At 29.9% G+C, this 15320-nt stretch overlaps 1 protein-coding gene across 1 annotated transcript; it reads left to right on the top strand.

Moving 5' to 3' along the window:
- The first annotated feature begins 2493 nt into the window (after positions 1 to 2493).
- Positions 2494 to 6082, top strand: LOC111300309 (uncharacterized). Its single transcript, XM_022895943.2, has 2 exons — positions 2494 to 2706; positions 5032 to 6082. The coding sequence occupies exons 1-2, from the start codon at positions 2641 to 2643 to the stop codon at positions 5677 to 5679; spliced, it is 714 nt and encodes a 237-aa protein (XP_022751678.1). The 5' UTR covers positions 2494 to 2640; the 3' UTR covers positions 5680 to 6082.
- The last annotated feature ends 9238 nt before the right edge of the window (positions 6083 to 15320 follow it).

Genomic DNA, 15320 nt, shown 5'->3' with positions numbered 1-15320 from the left:
ACAAAATATATTTGTTAAACAAATAAAAATTTTATATTTATTACGAAAGAAAATAAGTAACCATTTTTGCCTTTGATTTTAAGTTTAATTTTTAAAATCAAGAAAAAAATGATACTTTTGTTCCCTTCTAAAAAATTTTATAAATTTTATTTTTTTACCAATAAATATATTTAAATTATTGTGGTATGTTTTGCTTCTTTCTTTTTGTTAAAATAATTTATAACTTTATTTTTAATAAGATTTAATTTAACATTTTTATTAAAATTGTAATTTTTGGGGAAATAATATTTAATAAAATAAAATGCAAAAATAAAATAAAATCAGGATAATAAACCCAAAATTATTAATTGTTCCAATCATGCTAAAATTTATTTATTAAAAAAAAAATTATAATAATTGTGAAAGAAACTAAAGCGTGATTTTATCCTTAATTTTAAGCTAACTTTTAAAATTAAAGCAAATTTATACTTTTATTTTCTTTAAAAAATTTTATTTCTTTTCTAATAAATACATTTTAGTATGATTGTAAAAAGTAATAATTATAAATATATTCAATAATATTCGCATCCTTTTAAATATGTTTAAGGCTATCTTGAAATAATTTAAAGATTAAAGATCAAAATAAAACTCAACTGAAAGGTTTGAGTAGAGGTGTTCATGAGTCGGATTGGGTCGGGTTAGGTTTAGACTTGGTTCATATTCTATATTAATAGCTTATATGTTTATTTAGGCCCTACTCAACCCAAAATTTTGGGTTTCAAAATTTTTTTAAGCCCAATCTAAAATAAAAAAATAAATTTCAAACCTACTCATTAAATTTTATTTATATAATAAAAAATTAAAAAATGATTAAATTAAATTTAATGAGATTATTTTCAATTCACATATATATAAATTAAAAATAAAAATTATATATATATAAATTAAAAATAAAAATTACATGAAAATAAAATTAAGTTTAATAATATATATAATTTTTATTTTTAATTGTTATATATGTGAATTAATTTATGTAGAATTTACATATACATATAAAAATAAAAAAATTATATATATATATATATGAATTCAGGCCATGTTTGAGTTTTAAATTTTTTATCCAAAGTTCGACCTAAAATTTAAATAAATTTAAAAATTATACTCAAGTCCATTTAACGAATTTTAAATTTTTTGTCAAAACTCTTTTAAAACTTGAGCTAACCTTCGAAGTTGGACAGGAACTTTTGAACAAGTTTAAGTTTGAGATTATAAATGTACTTTACCCATAAATCAAAATTTGATTTTTATTAAAAAAAAAATGAGAAGATTGATATGAGAGATTATACCATTAATAACTTTAAAATAATAATTTAATTTAAATATTTTTTAAAAAATAATTTAATTCAAATAAAATTTAAAAAATAAAAATACCTTTAATCGTATTTAAAATATAAAAAATTATTAAATATACTAATAATAAAATTTTTAGACTCCACAAATGAAGTTTAGGAGGTAACAAATATCACTTACAATATATTTAAAAAATTAAAAAAATTAATTAAAAAATAAACAAGATGTGTGTTAGTTTTTTAATATCATTTTTAGTATTGCTTGTAAAATTAAAAATTTACACTGATAATTTATTAAATATTAACTCTTAAAATATATAAACATATAATAAGTTCAAGTTTTCTAGGAATAAAAACATGTGTTTTTGTTATAATAATTCAAAGTTTTCATTTTCATTGAAAAAAATTATTACATCAGAAAAAAATGTGAAACATATTATTTAAGTTTATTTATATTGAAAATTATTATAAATAATAACATTTTGATATAAGTATGTTTAAATGGATATGTAGTAAGAATAGAAAAGATAAAATATAAAATAAAAGTGATTTTAAAAAAATTAGAGATAATACGAATTAATAAAAATATAAAAGATCATTTGAGATAGTTTGAATATGTAAAATGTAAATTTATCTATATGGTTAATAGAAATAAGCTTTTTGAATTTGAAAGAGATCAAAATTTTTAGAGATTAACAATGAAATATATAGATATAACTAATAAAAAATAATTTAAAATTAAAAAATAAATAAAAATTATTTTTATAAAAATAAATAACCCAAAAAATTTTTAAATTAAGACCTAATATAATTTTTATTTTTATTTTACTTTTCATACGACCAACTTCAAAATTGAAATATAAAACTTAATTTGATATTATTGTAATAACACCTTAATTAAGTGTTTTAGAACAATAACTCGGAGGGCGGAAAGGCCTCAGAAGGAGACAGAACCGTCACTTTTGAAGAATGCCCTACTGGGGAAGGGTAAACCCTTCTCTCTGTTTATTTGATTTTGTTTTGTCCTATGTGTTCCTCTAAAACAGCATCCACCGAAAAAATCCAAAATTTTGTCAAATGATAAACCTTTTTTGTCCAAAAAAATATTTTAAAAAACACCTAAAAGGTAAAAACGACAATTTCAGTAGGGAAAAAACAGGTTAGAGCTCAGCATTCCCTCTCGTTACTTCTTGTTGCTGTATATACATGTAAATACCTAAATAAACAAATAAAAAGTTTGTTGATAAAATTTGTATGGGAAATTGGTAGGTGGGAAGTGGCGAGCTCAGTGGAGAACGAGAAGGAGAAGGAAATGGAGAGTGGCAAAGAGGACGTTGTTTGCTTTGAACTCCCTGCTCCTTCTGGTTGGAAGAAGAAGGTTATTCTTTGCCTTCTTCTTCTTCTTTAAATTTTAATTGCTTCAATTTATATGGTTTTTTATCATTTGATTTATTCGTGGTTTGGGTCTTTAAATTATGTTTATTAGAGTGTATTGCTCTATATTTCGTGTGGTTTTGACTTTTTATTTGGGGATTTGTGGTAGAATTTGAGAACTAATGATAATTTTTAATTAGGGTTATTTTATTGTGCTTCTGGTATTAATGGTGAATTATGAGTAATTTTTCTATTTTGCGCCCCCCCTTTTTTTTTGCTCTGCTTTTTTGTGAACGTTTCTGGGCTTCCCAATTTATTGGAAGCAAAGTAGTAGCTAGGGTTCTGTAGAAGGACCTTTCTCTGTAATTTCTGGGTTTATGTTTTTAAATAATTTTCAGGGACAAATAAGCAAAGTGGGGCACGCCATATGAAATTCTAGTACTATTAGTTGGAAGATGTAATGCTCATCTGAGAAATTCTATGTCGACTGTTAGCTCTGAAAGAATGTAGAAGGATGTGAGAGGATTACAAATTGCATTTTGGTCTAATCCAATGGAGGACTTGATATTATTCTGTGGAACGTGTGTACAAACCTTTTTTTGCTCAAGTGCACAATGGTCTCTACATACATGGTTGTTATTTCTTGTGGCTGATATTGTTAGGTTCTCTTATGGCTGTGAATTCTTTTTCTGTTTAAGAGTGTTTCCAATATTATAAGGTGCTGCCAAATGTTGTTGTAGTTATGTTCTTCTTGAACAATTTTTGTAAAAGTACCCTCTAGAATCTATTCCTGATTGGCTGGTCAGTATGGACTATGGAGGCTTCTCCCGTATCATTTTGGATACGCTGACAGGATAACAATTTTGGCACCCTTATGGGATAAAATAGCATCAGAGTGTATAAAAATTCCGCTTCAGTGAATGGGCATACTGACACATTTCTGTTTATTTTGCTTCTCTAGATATTTTATGCTTAACAGTATTTAGGATGAATATGCTTGCCAAAATTATTTCTTAATTTCTCAATCTCATGTGAAACAGTCTTTTCGAGTTGGAAGCTGATGTTCATTGGAAATTAAAAGCATCTCTTCTAGAAATGAGCTTATTTCTTTTTTCCTTTTGCAGATTTTCATGGTTCTACTTTTGAATTGTAATTGGTTTTTATGTTCTTCCATGTGATAAAAGTATTACTCATACTTTAGAAATGGAGTATCAGTTGGATCATTTTATCTCGAGTCATGATAAGTCATCATGGTCTACACTGCCACACCTTGTTGGCTTCTTATGGTAGATGACATGTATATTTATTTTTCTGTTTAAAGATGACATGTATATTTATTTTGTTGTCTATCTTAATCTTTTGGAAATTTAATTATGTTATTACTTGTATAAATTAATGGGGTCTTTTAGCGAGGTGCAGTTAACTTGTTTGACCCAACGTTCCTTTTATTGTGATTCAATACTACTTTTATCAAGTTACAAAACTTGGCAATTACAAACGTTTCAGGGCTTCGCATCTTAAAGACCCTTCAAACAAGTTTAATGAGCTTACCAACTGATGAGGATTTATGTGTTTCTATGCCCCCCAAACCTACGACACCTTTCTAGACTCTAGACTTTTGGAGTTGGCTACACTAGTTTTGTCATGTCATTTTGACTTATCTAGGGTTTTCACTGCTTCTAATCTTTCTCCTTTTCTTTCCTTTTTCTTTTTTAACCTTATTAACTTGTATGGATGCCACAGAGTGGGGATTATGGCTTCAGTTGTGCATCCTGACAAAGATTGGGCAAAATAGAAAATATTAAAGCATATTGTTCGGTCTCACTTCTTGGCTACCATAGGCCATAAGTTAAATGGCAATTTAAATAGCATATTTAAGTTGCCTTCAAGCTAATTAGTTTTTAGTTTGGGGGCAGCCTAAATATTTTGTGTATTCTATGGTTAGTGAAGAAATTATGAATTATGATTTTTGCATGTTTCTTCTATGGATGAGTTGTCTATGTGTTGTTTTAGTTTACATGATGGTTTCTGCTGTGGTAGGAAGTTAGAAATTTTGCTTTGTTTAAGTTCACTAGCAGGTCTATACCCTTCAAATTTACAGCAGTCTAAGCTTGTAAACTGCTTCATCTGTTGGAACTTTAAATTGGATTGACTGTGACATCCCTAAACTCAACATTTGTGTTTGATTTATAGCTTACATTTGCTGTAGGTATTTCTATAGCTTCATATAAGATTTTCTGGTCTTGAATTTCTTGATATTGTTCATATTGTTAAACATTTTTTCCTATCAACATGCCAGTGCAATCTCAGGGTTTCTTTTTGTTTGCAGTTCATGCCAAAGAAAGGGCTGACTCCTAAGAAAAACGAGATCATATTCACTGCTCCGACAGGAGAGGAAATCAGTAACAGGAGACAATTGGAACAGTACCTTAAAGCACACCCTGGTGGTCCGGCGGTATCAGAATTTGATTGGGGCACTGGTGAGACCCCTAGGAGATCAGCAAGGATTAGTGAGAAGGTAAAAGCAATGCCAACACCACCAGAAAGTGAACCTCCAAAAAGACGAGCCAGAAAATCATCAGCTTCAAAGAAGGATAACAAAGAATCAGAGACTGCCCCTGAAGGAACCGAGGATAAAACACAAGATGCTGATAGCAAAACTGAACCCACTTGTCAAGAAGTGAAACATGGAGAAGATGCTAATATATTTACTAATATCGAAGAAGTTAAGGAAAATGCTGAAGCAGTATCTGAAAAGTTGAAGGGCCCCCAGGATGAAGTTGAAGCTAATGCTTCTGGAGTTGCCCAAAAGGAAAAAGAAGGTTTGGAGGGTGACTTGTCTCAGGGAAACGTTGAACAACCAGTGGCTGAAGCGGAGAAAGGGCTTGGGTCTGGGAAGCAGGACAAACCAGACATAGTCATTCCCGAGGAAAGAAAAAATGAGGTGGAAGGAGAAGAAAAAGGGAAACATGATTGAAGCACTACTCTATCTGAAGGCTGTCAAGGAGAAAGAATCAGCAAATTGCAATGAGGGACAAAATACTTTAGGTGTAAATGAAATTAACAAGAAAGCGGAGGAAGCCATTCAGAATGGTAGTAAATAGTAATAGAAGTAACGCGGGTGATGTCAAGCCTTGAGTTACCATATGCAATAGATTAACTTGATGCAGGCTTCTCTCTCCTGCTTGTAACATTTTCAGACTTTTGGACTCCTTCAAATGACTCTAGCTTCGTTAAGGATAGTAACTGATTTTTCATTGGAGGCATATTTTTATTTAACGGTAGATAGCCGTGTATAATGTAGCTGCCTCCGATGTGATGGTCAAACCTATAGCTTGTAGTGATATATGTAATAATGTTATGGCATCTAAGACTGCAAATGGATGTAATATATAAGGCTGAAAAATAATTTTTAGAAAATGATTTTTATATTTTTAAATGTTTGTTTAGCAGAAAATTGGTTAGTTAACAAAAAAATAATTTATTGATTAACAAAAAATAGAATCATTTTTAAAAAAAATTATCTTATGGATTTGAAAAGGAGAAAATATTTTTGGAAAAAGAATTGTTTATAAGTAGAATTATTTATCAATATTTTTTAATATAATTTGACTTATAAATTATATTATATTAATAAATAAATAAATAAAATTAATAAATAACATATTAATCAATAATATGAAGAATAATAAATAGTTTTATTTTAAGTATTTTTTATATTAATATAATATTTTAATATTAAATATTATTATTAAAATATAATTATATTTTAATATTAATAATAAATAATTTAATATATTTTAATAATAAATAATTTTAAATATTATAATAATTATATTAATATTATTTTAAAAAAATCAAAATTTTCAAAAAATAATCAAATAAATAAAAATATTTTTCATTACTTTATCCAAACGATAAAAGATTTCTTTCAAATCAAAAAATATAAATATTTTTTAAAAATTATTTTTCGCTAAACAAATAGAGACTAATATTCTATGGCAACAACTTAAGATACCCATATTCATAATGGGTATTTTCTGGGATGTGTTTTTCTCTTTGTTTACCGTGGGGAAGTTGGGGAATGGTCCAACGATGAAATTCCCAACAATCATAAGGGACCAAGAAAAATTGAAATGTAAGTGCGCCATTAACCGTTACAGCCTTCCGAAGGCAACTCTCTGGCATGCAAAGGCGAGCAAAATGTAGAAAAAACATCTTCATTTCTATCTTGTCTGACAGATCACACACAGCATTTACCATCTAGTCTTTAACCCTGGTAGGGTAAGCCACTGCCCACATAAACTAGTTACAATTGTTAGCAGTTCGAACGGATAATTCAGATTTTGTTAGTTTATTGAATAAAATTGCAGATTCCACTCTTGCAGATTTTCAAACAAACTGGTTAGTATACTAATTGTCGTAGCGATTTTAGGGTTGTCCTATAAATTTGAAAACGAAAATAATAAAACAAAAAACAAAGTTTTCATTAATTTTTTTAATTACGTATGATTGATCACTTATTAAAATTTATCTTTTTAATAAGATTTTAAAATTAATTAAAATTTATTAAAAAAATAATTTTATGGTTTGTAAAACAGTCTAAGTTTGAGAATCGATTACATGTGAAGAAGGATTGGCACCTCCACAACGCCCGTTTAAAAATGGTACCACTTAACTAACGTGTTATCCTATGATTTTAATAAAAACAGTCTTATTTTTAGTGTTTGAAAAATAATTTCTTTGATTTTTTTATTTATTAAAATTTTTTTAAAAAAAGTTTATTATTCAAATTTTATTCGAGAAAAATAAATTTGAATCTTTTTATTGAAATAATTTTTAAAATGTTTCAATACGTTAGTAACATTGAAAGAACTCTTTATCACTTAAAGATTTCTTAAGCATCGCTTATTGGAATACCTTAGAATCTCATCATCGGAGGTTCGAATTTACTTTTCGTAAAAAATTTTTGCCGTGCATGCGATGCAAATGATAATACATTAACGCACACATTTTATTTTTATTATTTTGAAATTTTATTAATTATTATTTTTATTTAAAAAATGAAAAAAAAAAGATGAATTTTTATTATATTAAAGATTTTCTATAAATATTTCAATACATTGGTAATATTTAAAAAAATCTTCTCACCTAGAGATTTCTTAAAGCATCTCTACCGGAATACTTTTAGAATCTCATTATCAGATAAAATTTCCTTTTTTTTTAATTTTTATTACTTATTCTTAATTTATTAATTAACTTATTATTTTATAACCAAAAAAAATTATTGTATTGAATACTTTTTATAAATACTCTAATATACTGATAGTATTTAAAAAAAATCTTCTCACCTAGAGATTTTGTAGGTATCATTACTCGGAGTACCTTTGAATCTTATCATCAGATAAAAATTTTCTTTTCTTATATTTTTTTATTAATTTTGTATTATTATTAGGTTTATTTTTAAAAATAACATAATTATAAAAATTTTAACAATATTATAAAACAATAAAAATTTATTATAATAATTTTAAACATTTTAACATGCATAAATATTAATAATAAAATTTAAAGTAACAAAAATAATATTTAAAAAATTTAAAAAAATAATTTTTTTACTTAAACCAGATCGATCAACAGTTTGGTCAACTTAGGTTTCAGTCGTTCTAGTCACGTTCAGCGGTTTGGGATCGATCTAGCTCGGGTTCAGCGGTTCGGGTTCGGTCTGGATCAGGTTCAACGATTTGGTTCCTGCTCAGTTGGACTGGCCAGGCCTGGGGCTAAGAGGAGTCAGGTCGATGGGTCGGTTTGCGCGGATCCTAGGTAGGATCCGGGTCCATGCCCAGATCCTCTCCTTCAGCAAAATGATGTCGTTTCAGCCCTTTCCTTAAATGACATCATTTTAAATCTCAGCCTTCTATAAAAGCTAAAAATTTTTTTCTTCTTTCATTTTTTTCTCCCTCTCTCTACACTCTCAGACCCCCTCTCTCTAGAGCGGTCGATCGGTCACCATTTGTCGCTCCGGTCGATCATTGAAAATACCCAAAAAAATCAAAACGTTCCCCTCAACCCCTTCTCACAGGATCCGACATTTTTTTCATCGAAAACAACCCCGATCGACGTAGATCAGGGTTTAAAGTTTCGGTCTCTTTTTTTTTTTTGACTAAAACTAACTATTTTACTTTTTTTGTTTTTGTAGGTTTTGCATGGCGTTGGGTTCCTCGCTGATTCAGCGAGGACTATGATTTTTGTTTGAATGGTTTTTTTTGCAGGAATTTTTTTTTTATTCTGGAACTTCTTTTTTTTTTTGGCAGGATCCCCTTCCCTTCCTCTCTGTCTTTTTTGGGGTCATCAAGAGCTTTATTTATAGAGCTCCCGTCGTGGCCTTGTGCCTGGGCAGGTGGCACAGGGTTTGGCAGAATGGGGGGTGCCATGTACGGCACCCTAGCACCAACCTCTCTGCCCCTTCTTGTTTCTTTTGTTTTATCTGGCTTTGGCCCTGTGCCTGGATAGGTGGCACAGGGCCTAGCAGGAGGTGGTGCCAGTGGTGCCGTGCATGGCACCAGGCACCGCTTTGTTTTTCCTTTTCTTGTATTTTTTGTTTGTCTTTTTTTTTTGTTCTTTTTTTGTATTATTATTGTATTTAATAATAATATTATCTTATTAGCAAATTTGATCAAGGTCGGATAAATTTGATATCTACAGCTACCCCTCTTTACATATTGCTGAGAATCAAGAATAATGCAAAGACAAAGACATCAATTTTGTTCAGGAAAGTTTTTTTTTTTTATACTTAAACTAATCAGAAATCTTTTCTTATCAAATCGAAATGCTCATCTTACTCAAGGCTCAACAACTTTTGAAAATTTAAAATCTGAAAAAAGTTCATCTCAGCAGAAGCTCAACAATTTAAAAAATTTTCATCTAGAAAAGAGCTCCTCTCAGCAGAGGCTCAACAACTTTAAAATCTTATCTTGAAAAAAGCTTCTATCAGCAAAGGCTCAATAACTTTAAATTATCATCTTGAACAAAGCTTCTCTCAGCAAAGGCTTAACAACTTTAAATTAAATCATTAAAAAAATAACTTCGAATATCACCATCGAAGGATAAATAATCTTGGATATCACCACCGAGAAGATGCAATGACTTCGGATATTGCCATCGAAGGAAACTCGAATATCACCATCGAGAAAATGTAATTCAAGCTTTAATACTCAGACATCACCATCGAGAGAATGCAAATGCAAATTCAAACTTTAAACTTGGTTATCACCACCGAGAATATGCAAATATCTTCAGATATTGTCACTGAAGGGAACTCGAATATCACCATCGAAAAAATGTAATTCAAGCTTTAATACTCGGATATCACCATCGAGAGAATGCAAATGTAAATTCAAACTTTAAACTCGGATATCACCACCGAGAAGATGCAAATATATTCAAATATCGTCACCAAAGGGAACTCGAATATCACCATCTAGAAAATGTAATTCAAACTTTAATCTCAGATATCACCACTGAGTATGTTTTTGCCCCTCTTTTTTTTCTTCATTAATGCTTCCAAAATTGGTGAACACCATTATGATGCAAATGTCTTCTCTTAAAATAAGGATGCAAATACAAATATCTTTTCCTAAAATGATGCACATGAAATACAAATGTCTTTTTTTAAAATGATGCACATGAAATGCAAATATCTTTTCAAAAAAAATACCAATACACATATGCTTTATCAATCAATGACACAAATGCAATATCAAAAGGTTCAAATGCTCAATTTTTTTTTTTAAAAAAAAGGTCAAGATATGCTACTACCCAAAATCTTCTTTTCTTCAAAGTTCTCTTTCATTCAATCCTGAATCTTTCATCTCAATTCCAAATCCGTTCTTTACTGCTCATTTTTCATCAATTTTGCTTTCTTTCTTCACAATTTGGATTTCTCGACTTTTCTTTCCATTTTTTCATCTTCAAATCAAACATGCATATGACCAATTCAAACTTGATAAAAGGGAATTAAAGAAAATGAGCTATCAAACGGTGGTAAAACTCAACTGATTAAACATACTTTTGTATTCCCATACTGCCCTTTATTTTTCTCAAAATATTTTCAAAATTTTATTTTTCCTCTCTAAAAACATTTTATTTTAATGACAAAATTCTAAAAAAAAAAAAAAAAACTTACCTTAGTCAACCTCTATGAAACAATGTGACTCTTAAATCTCTAAAAAAAAGGTTATCATTATTATACACATGGCAATTCTATCTTTTCAAAAGGCTGGGATGATCAATTGTCAAACTAAGGTCTGCATAAAAAAATTGAATTTTTATCTAGGCTCAACAACAATTTTTTTGGGAGATTCTGTTGTGGTTAAATCAGATTTGACACCCTTTTCAGTATCAAAATAAGATATTTTAATAGATGTCAAGACCAGCTGTGGTTAAATCAATTCATATTGGGCAAGACCAAGATTTTCTATGATAACCCTTACACACATCTTGATCATTGGTTATGATGAATTCTCACGTTGCAATCCCATTCTTGCTCTAAACTGCTCATTTTTGGGTTTTCACCGTATAACTTATTTTTTCATTTTTCTCTTTTTTTTGCCCTTTTTTGTTTTTATTTTTTTGGACAATTTCATCATGCACTTAAGTATTCTTGTGAAAAAGAAAATGGACAAAAGCGAAGTCAGTCATGAAAGATTTTACAAGAAATAAACTCTTCAGTTCAAGCATCCATGTTTGATTAAAATGGACTTTTTAAGGTATGTAAGATAGGCCAGGATACGAGGTTCTGAAGAAATGGATAAATAGGCTCAAAACATGTATTTAAAGGTGATCAGACCAATGACCATTTTACATCATGTGTAAACTTTCTTTTGGGCATTCATCCCTTTTATTTCTTCAGTTGTAACATCCAATCATCTCTTTTTTTTTTTACTTTTTTTTTTTGCTTTCACTTTTGCTCTTTCTTGCATAGTTCAACATTTGTTGGAATATGTTCAGAACTTATAAACTCAATTTGTTTGACATTTTCCCCTTCAACTTAAGGCATTATTTCTTTGTTGAACTATGACTTCAACAAATAAATCTTTCTTTGTATATTTTCCAAATGTAGAAAGTGATTCTTGATCAAGGTTCATTTAGAAAGAATTCACTAGGCTTAAAGGGGTAGCAAATGGATAATTTCTTATTTGTGAAAGGATAAGAAAATATGGCCATTTGTCATTTCAAATCTGGTCACTTGTACTAAAGAGTGATTCCTTGAAAAATCAATTTATCACCTCTCTTTTTTTTTTTTTCTTTTTGGGATCATTTGAATATCTAGAGCGCACGATGGAACCATCAATATTTTTTTTTCTTCTTGTTTTCATAGCTCACATCATAACCAATCTTTGTCCCATCTTGATAAGTCAACAAGGCAATAAGGTTTATGTGACAATGAAAATCATGTTGAAAGGGTTTATTTGGGTCCTAATCATGAAATTACTTAGTGACCTAAACTAGGTAATCTTAGGGAAACTAAATATCATGCTCTTCTGTCAGTATGCCCCCTAGATAAAAAAATGGTGTGTTTGGGTATTCATAGCTATCTAGATGAGTTTTTGTTTGAAGCATAGTTTTGACACCTATCAAATCACCAACATCTAGATAAAAGAGCATCATATTTGCCTGATTTTTAATGAACATAAATTTTTTTTTTTAAATTGATCATTTCGGTGTTTGTTGTTCTGAGAAAGGCATCATAAAGTTCAAACTTGTATCCTTTGGAGCATTAAAGTTTTTTTTTCAAGTGATTTTGGGACATGAAAAAGACATGGGAATATTTTATTCGAGTAGATTTATAATAATGACCACCAAAAATTTTTGAGACTTTTTATTATAAATAAGAAAATTTTTAAAAAAAACTTGAGACAAAAAAAGAAAAATAAGGCTTTTAGCATTCAGATTCAACTTTCATACAAGTCATGAAGTTCATACATATGTCTAATACATAAGTGAAAAAGAAAACAAAAGGGGCACACTTTTTATTTTGAATCAATCCACCTATTTGCAACACCAAATGAAGTATCTATCATTTTTTAAAAAAAGTCATAGAATCATTCTCCAATTCCTCCTCTGTCCATCGCATCAAAATTATTCATATCAATGTTTTAACACCTTTGGTTCACCTCTTTTTCAATATATCAAGGTAGAGAGTTTTCAACAATACGATGATCACTGTTAGTTTCCAATTCTATTTTTCTAGCTTTAATGAGATCTCTAACCTTGTATTTCAGTGCAAGATAGTTCTCTGTTGAGTGACCCTAATTTTAATTATGGTAATCACATTTTGCATTAGGATCGTACCATTTTGGGTAAGGGGGTTGAAGGGGTTCTAGATGCATAGGTTTCAAAAGTCGATTCTAGATAAGTTGAGGTAACAATTCTATGTAAGATATGGGAATAAGGTCAAAAATGATTTTTTTTTTTTTGGTATTTTTTAGGGCTCTTGGACCACTACCTGGATTGGATTTTTGTTCTGATTTGGTAGGTGCAACGAAATGGTTGTATGAATAGTTAGATATCTGTAAAGATAACTAAAAATGAGGTGTACAAGCTGGTTGTTGTAGCGGTTGATACTGTTGACAAGGATAAGAGATGGATGTGACATTGTTTATGGGAGGGTAATGGGTTTGGTATATTGGTGTAGGGTGTAGAGTGAAACCTCTAAACTGTTGCCACACATAGTTCACTGCTTGGGCTTCATTCTCTTTCTTTTTGAGGGCTTTACCTTTCTTTGCTTCGCTTATCTCTCATACATCGAGCTTACCATTCTTTATGACATTTTTAATAATTTCACCGGATATCACCATTTTGTAAAGCTTTTAGTTGCATTGCCTATCAATCTCTCATAGATGGTGCTTTTAGGGTATTCATAGACAAGACAATTATCTCTTTCTCAATGAGAGGAGGTTGAACTTGTGCAGTCATATCTCTCCATCTCTATGCATACTCTTTAAAGCTTTTAGTTACTTTCTTTTCTATATTCTATAGAGATAGATGATTTAAAGCTAAATTCATAATATGTCGGTATTGTGTAAGGAATGTCTTTGAGAGCTCTTGCCAAGAACGAATATGAGTCCTATCTAGTTGAACATACTATCTGACTACAGCTCTCGTAAGACTATCTTGAAATATATGCATTAATAACTTCTCATCACGAGTATGTGCCGTCATCTTACGACAATACATGGTGACATGAGTCATTGGACATTTTGTGTCATCATATTTTTTAAATTCAGAGACCTTGAATTTGGGTGAAATGACTACATTTGGAATCAAACAAAGCTTAGTTACATCCGTGGAGCCAAAAAACCCATCCCCTCTATGGCCCTAAGTGTTTCTTCTAGTAATTTCATCTTCTGTTGAGCACTGGTATCTTCTACTTGGTCAAATGTCTTCAACCTTAGCTTTTCTCTCTTCTTGGAATCATCCGAGTCTGGAATCAGGATTGGCTCAGATGGTTTTTCTACCACGATAGAATTAGTAAAATTTTGAAATTATCCTAGAGCAGATGTGGATGTCATTCTTGGATATGGATAAACATATCCTCTTGCGGTAAAAATTTAAACTCTGACTCCTTGAGAAGGTTGGGTTGGCCGCGGTCTAAACCCTGGAGGGTATGTAAGATCCACCATATCTGACGATTGCTCTTGGAAATTGGGATTTCCTTCCACCACTTTTTTTTATCAAGATTCTTGAGCATGTCTATTATTTTACTAATATCCCCTCTTAGCTCTTCTTGAACATTCTTTATCCTTTTAAATCGACTAGCATGTTCTTGTTCCATGATTTTTGTTTGAACTCTGGTGTTGTATGAATGGTAAATAGGTTGAGTCAAATTTTTTTTATGGGCAAGCTATTCTTGAACCTTTATTATCACAAAATTAAAAAAAAAAATCAAAATGCCATGTGTTGAAAATTTTATTTTACTTTTTTTTTAAAAAAATAGCAAAAATGGTGCACATGATACATGAATACAAGTGAGAGATATTTGCTCTTAGACAAATTTCAGCACTAAAAATTCTCATTAATTCCATACAACTTTTGTTACATGAGATTTAAGCAAATCTATAGTTTTATGAGATCCATAAAGACTTTTCGAGAGAAAAATATCTTAGAGCAAATACCTTTATGCAGTATGATATGATTAATATAAAAAGAAAAACAAAATTGAGTTAGTGTGAGGATGTGGTTTGAGATAAAAAAAAAACATTCTTTGTGTTTTGAGATTTTTGGTTTATATTACACACAAATTTTATTCTTACACTTTTGGACTTAGGTATTTTTTACAAGAGGGTGGACAAGGCTCTACCTAAGCTTCTTAGGCTTATTGCATGTTGGATTTGGGTTGACATGCATTTAAAAGTTCTCAAATTATTTCTTACTATCGTTTACGTTGAACTAGTAAGGTATTTCGATCCTCACCCATTACAGGCTATGAATAAAAAGGTTCAATTTGAGTGAAAGTATTTCGTTTGCCATTACGGAGGTTATCACTTTACGAGAGCATAGGTACTTTCCTTTCTCCTATAAAAGACGAAGCCTGGGTATAGAGCTCATCATGAGATG

This window comes from Durio zibethinus, chromosome 18 (assembly GCF_047325235.1).
Source record: "Durio zibethinus cultivar Kanyao isolate XHJ-2024 chromosome 18, ASM4732523v1, whole genome shotgun sequence".
Lineage (NCBI taxonomy): Eukaryota > Viridiplantae > Streptophyta > Magnoliopsida > Malvales > Malvaceae > Durio > Durio zibethinus.
The sequence above is the reverse complement of the archived record's forward strand: the minus strand, read 5'-3'. Positions and strand labels throughout refer to the sequence as shown.

Bases quoted from the DNA above. Each gene is read 5' to 3' on its own strand.
- LOC111300309 (XM_022895943.2), top strand. From the start codon at position 2,641: ATGGAGAGTGGCAAAGAGGACGTTGTTTGCTTTGAACTCCCTGCTCCT. The intron at 2,707-5,031 runs GTTATTCTTTGC...TTTTGTTTGCAG, and splicing joins CTTCTGGTTGGAAGAAGAAG to TTCATGCCAAAGAAAGGGCT.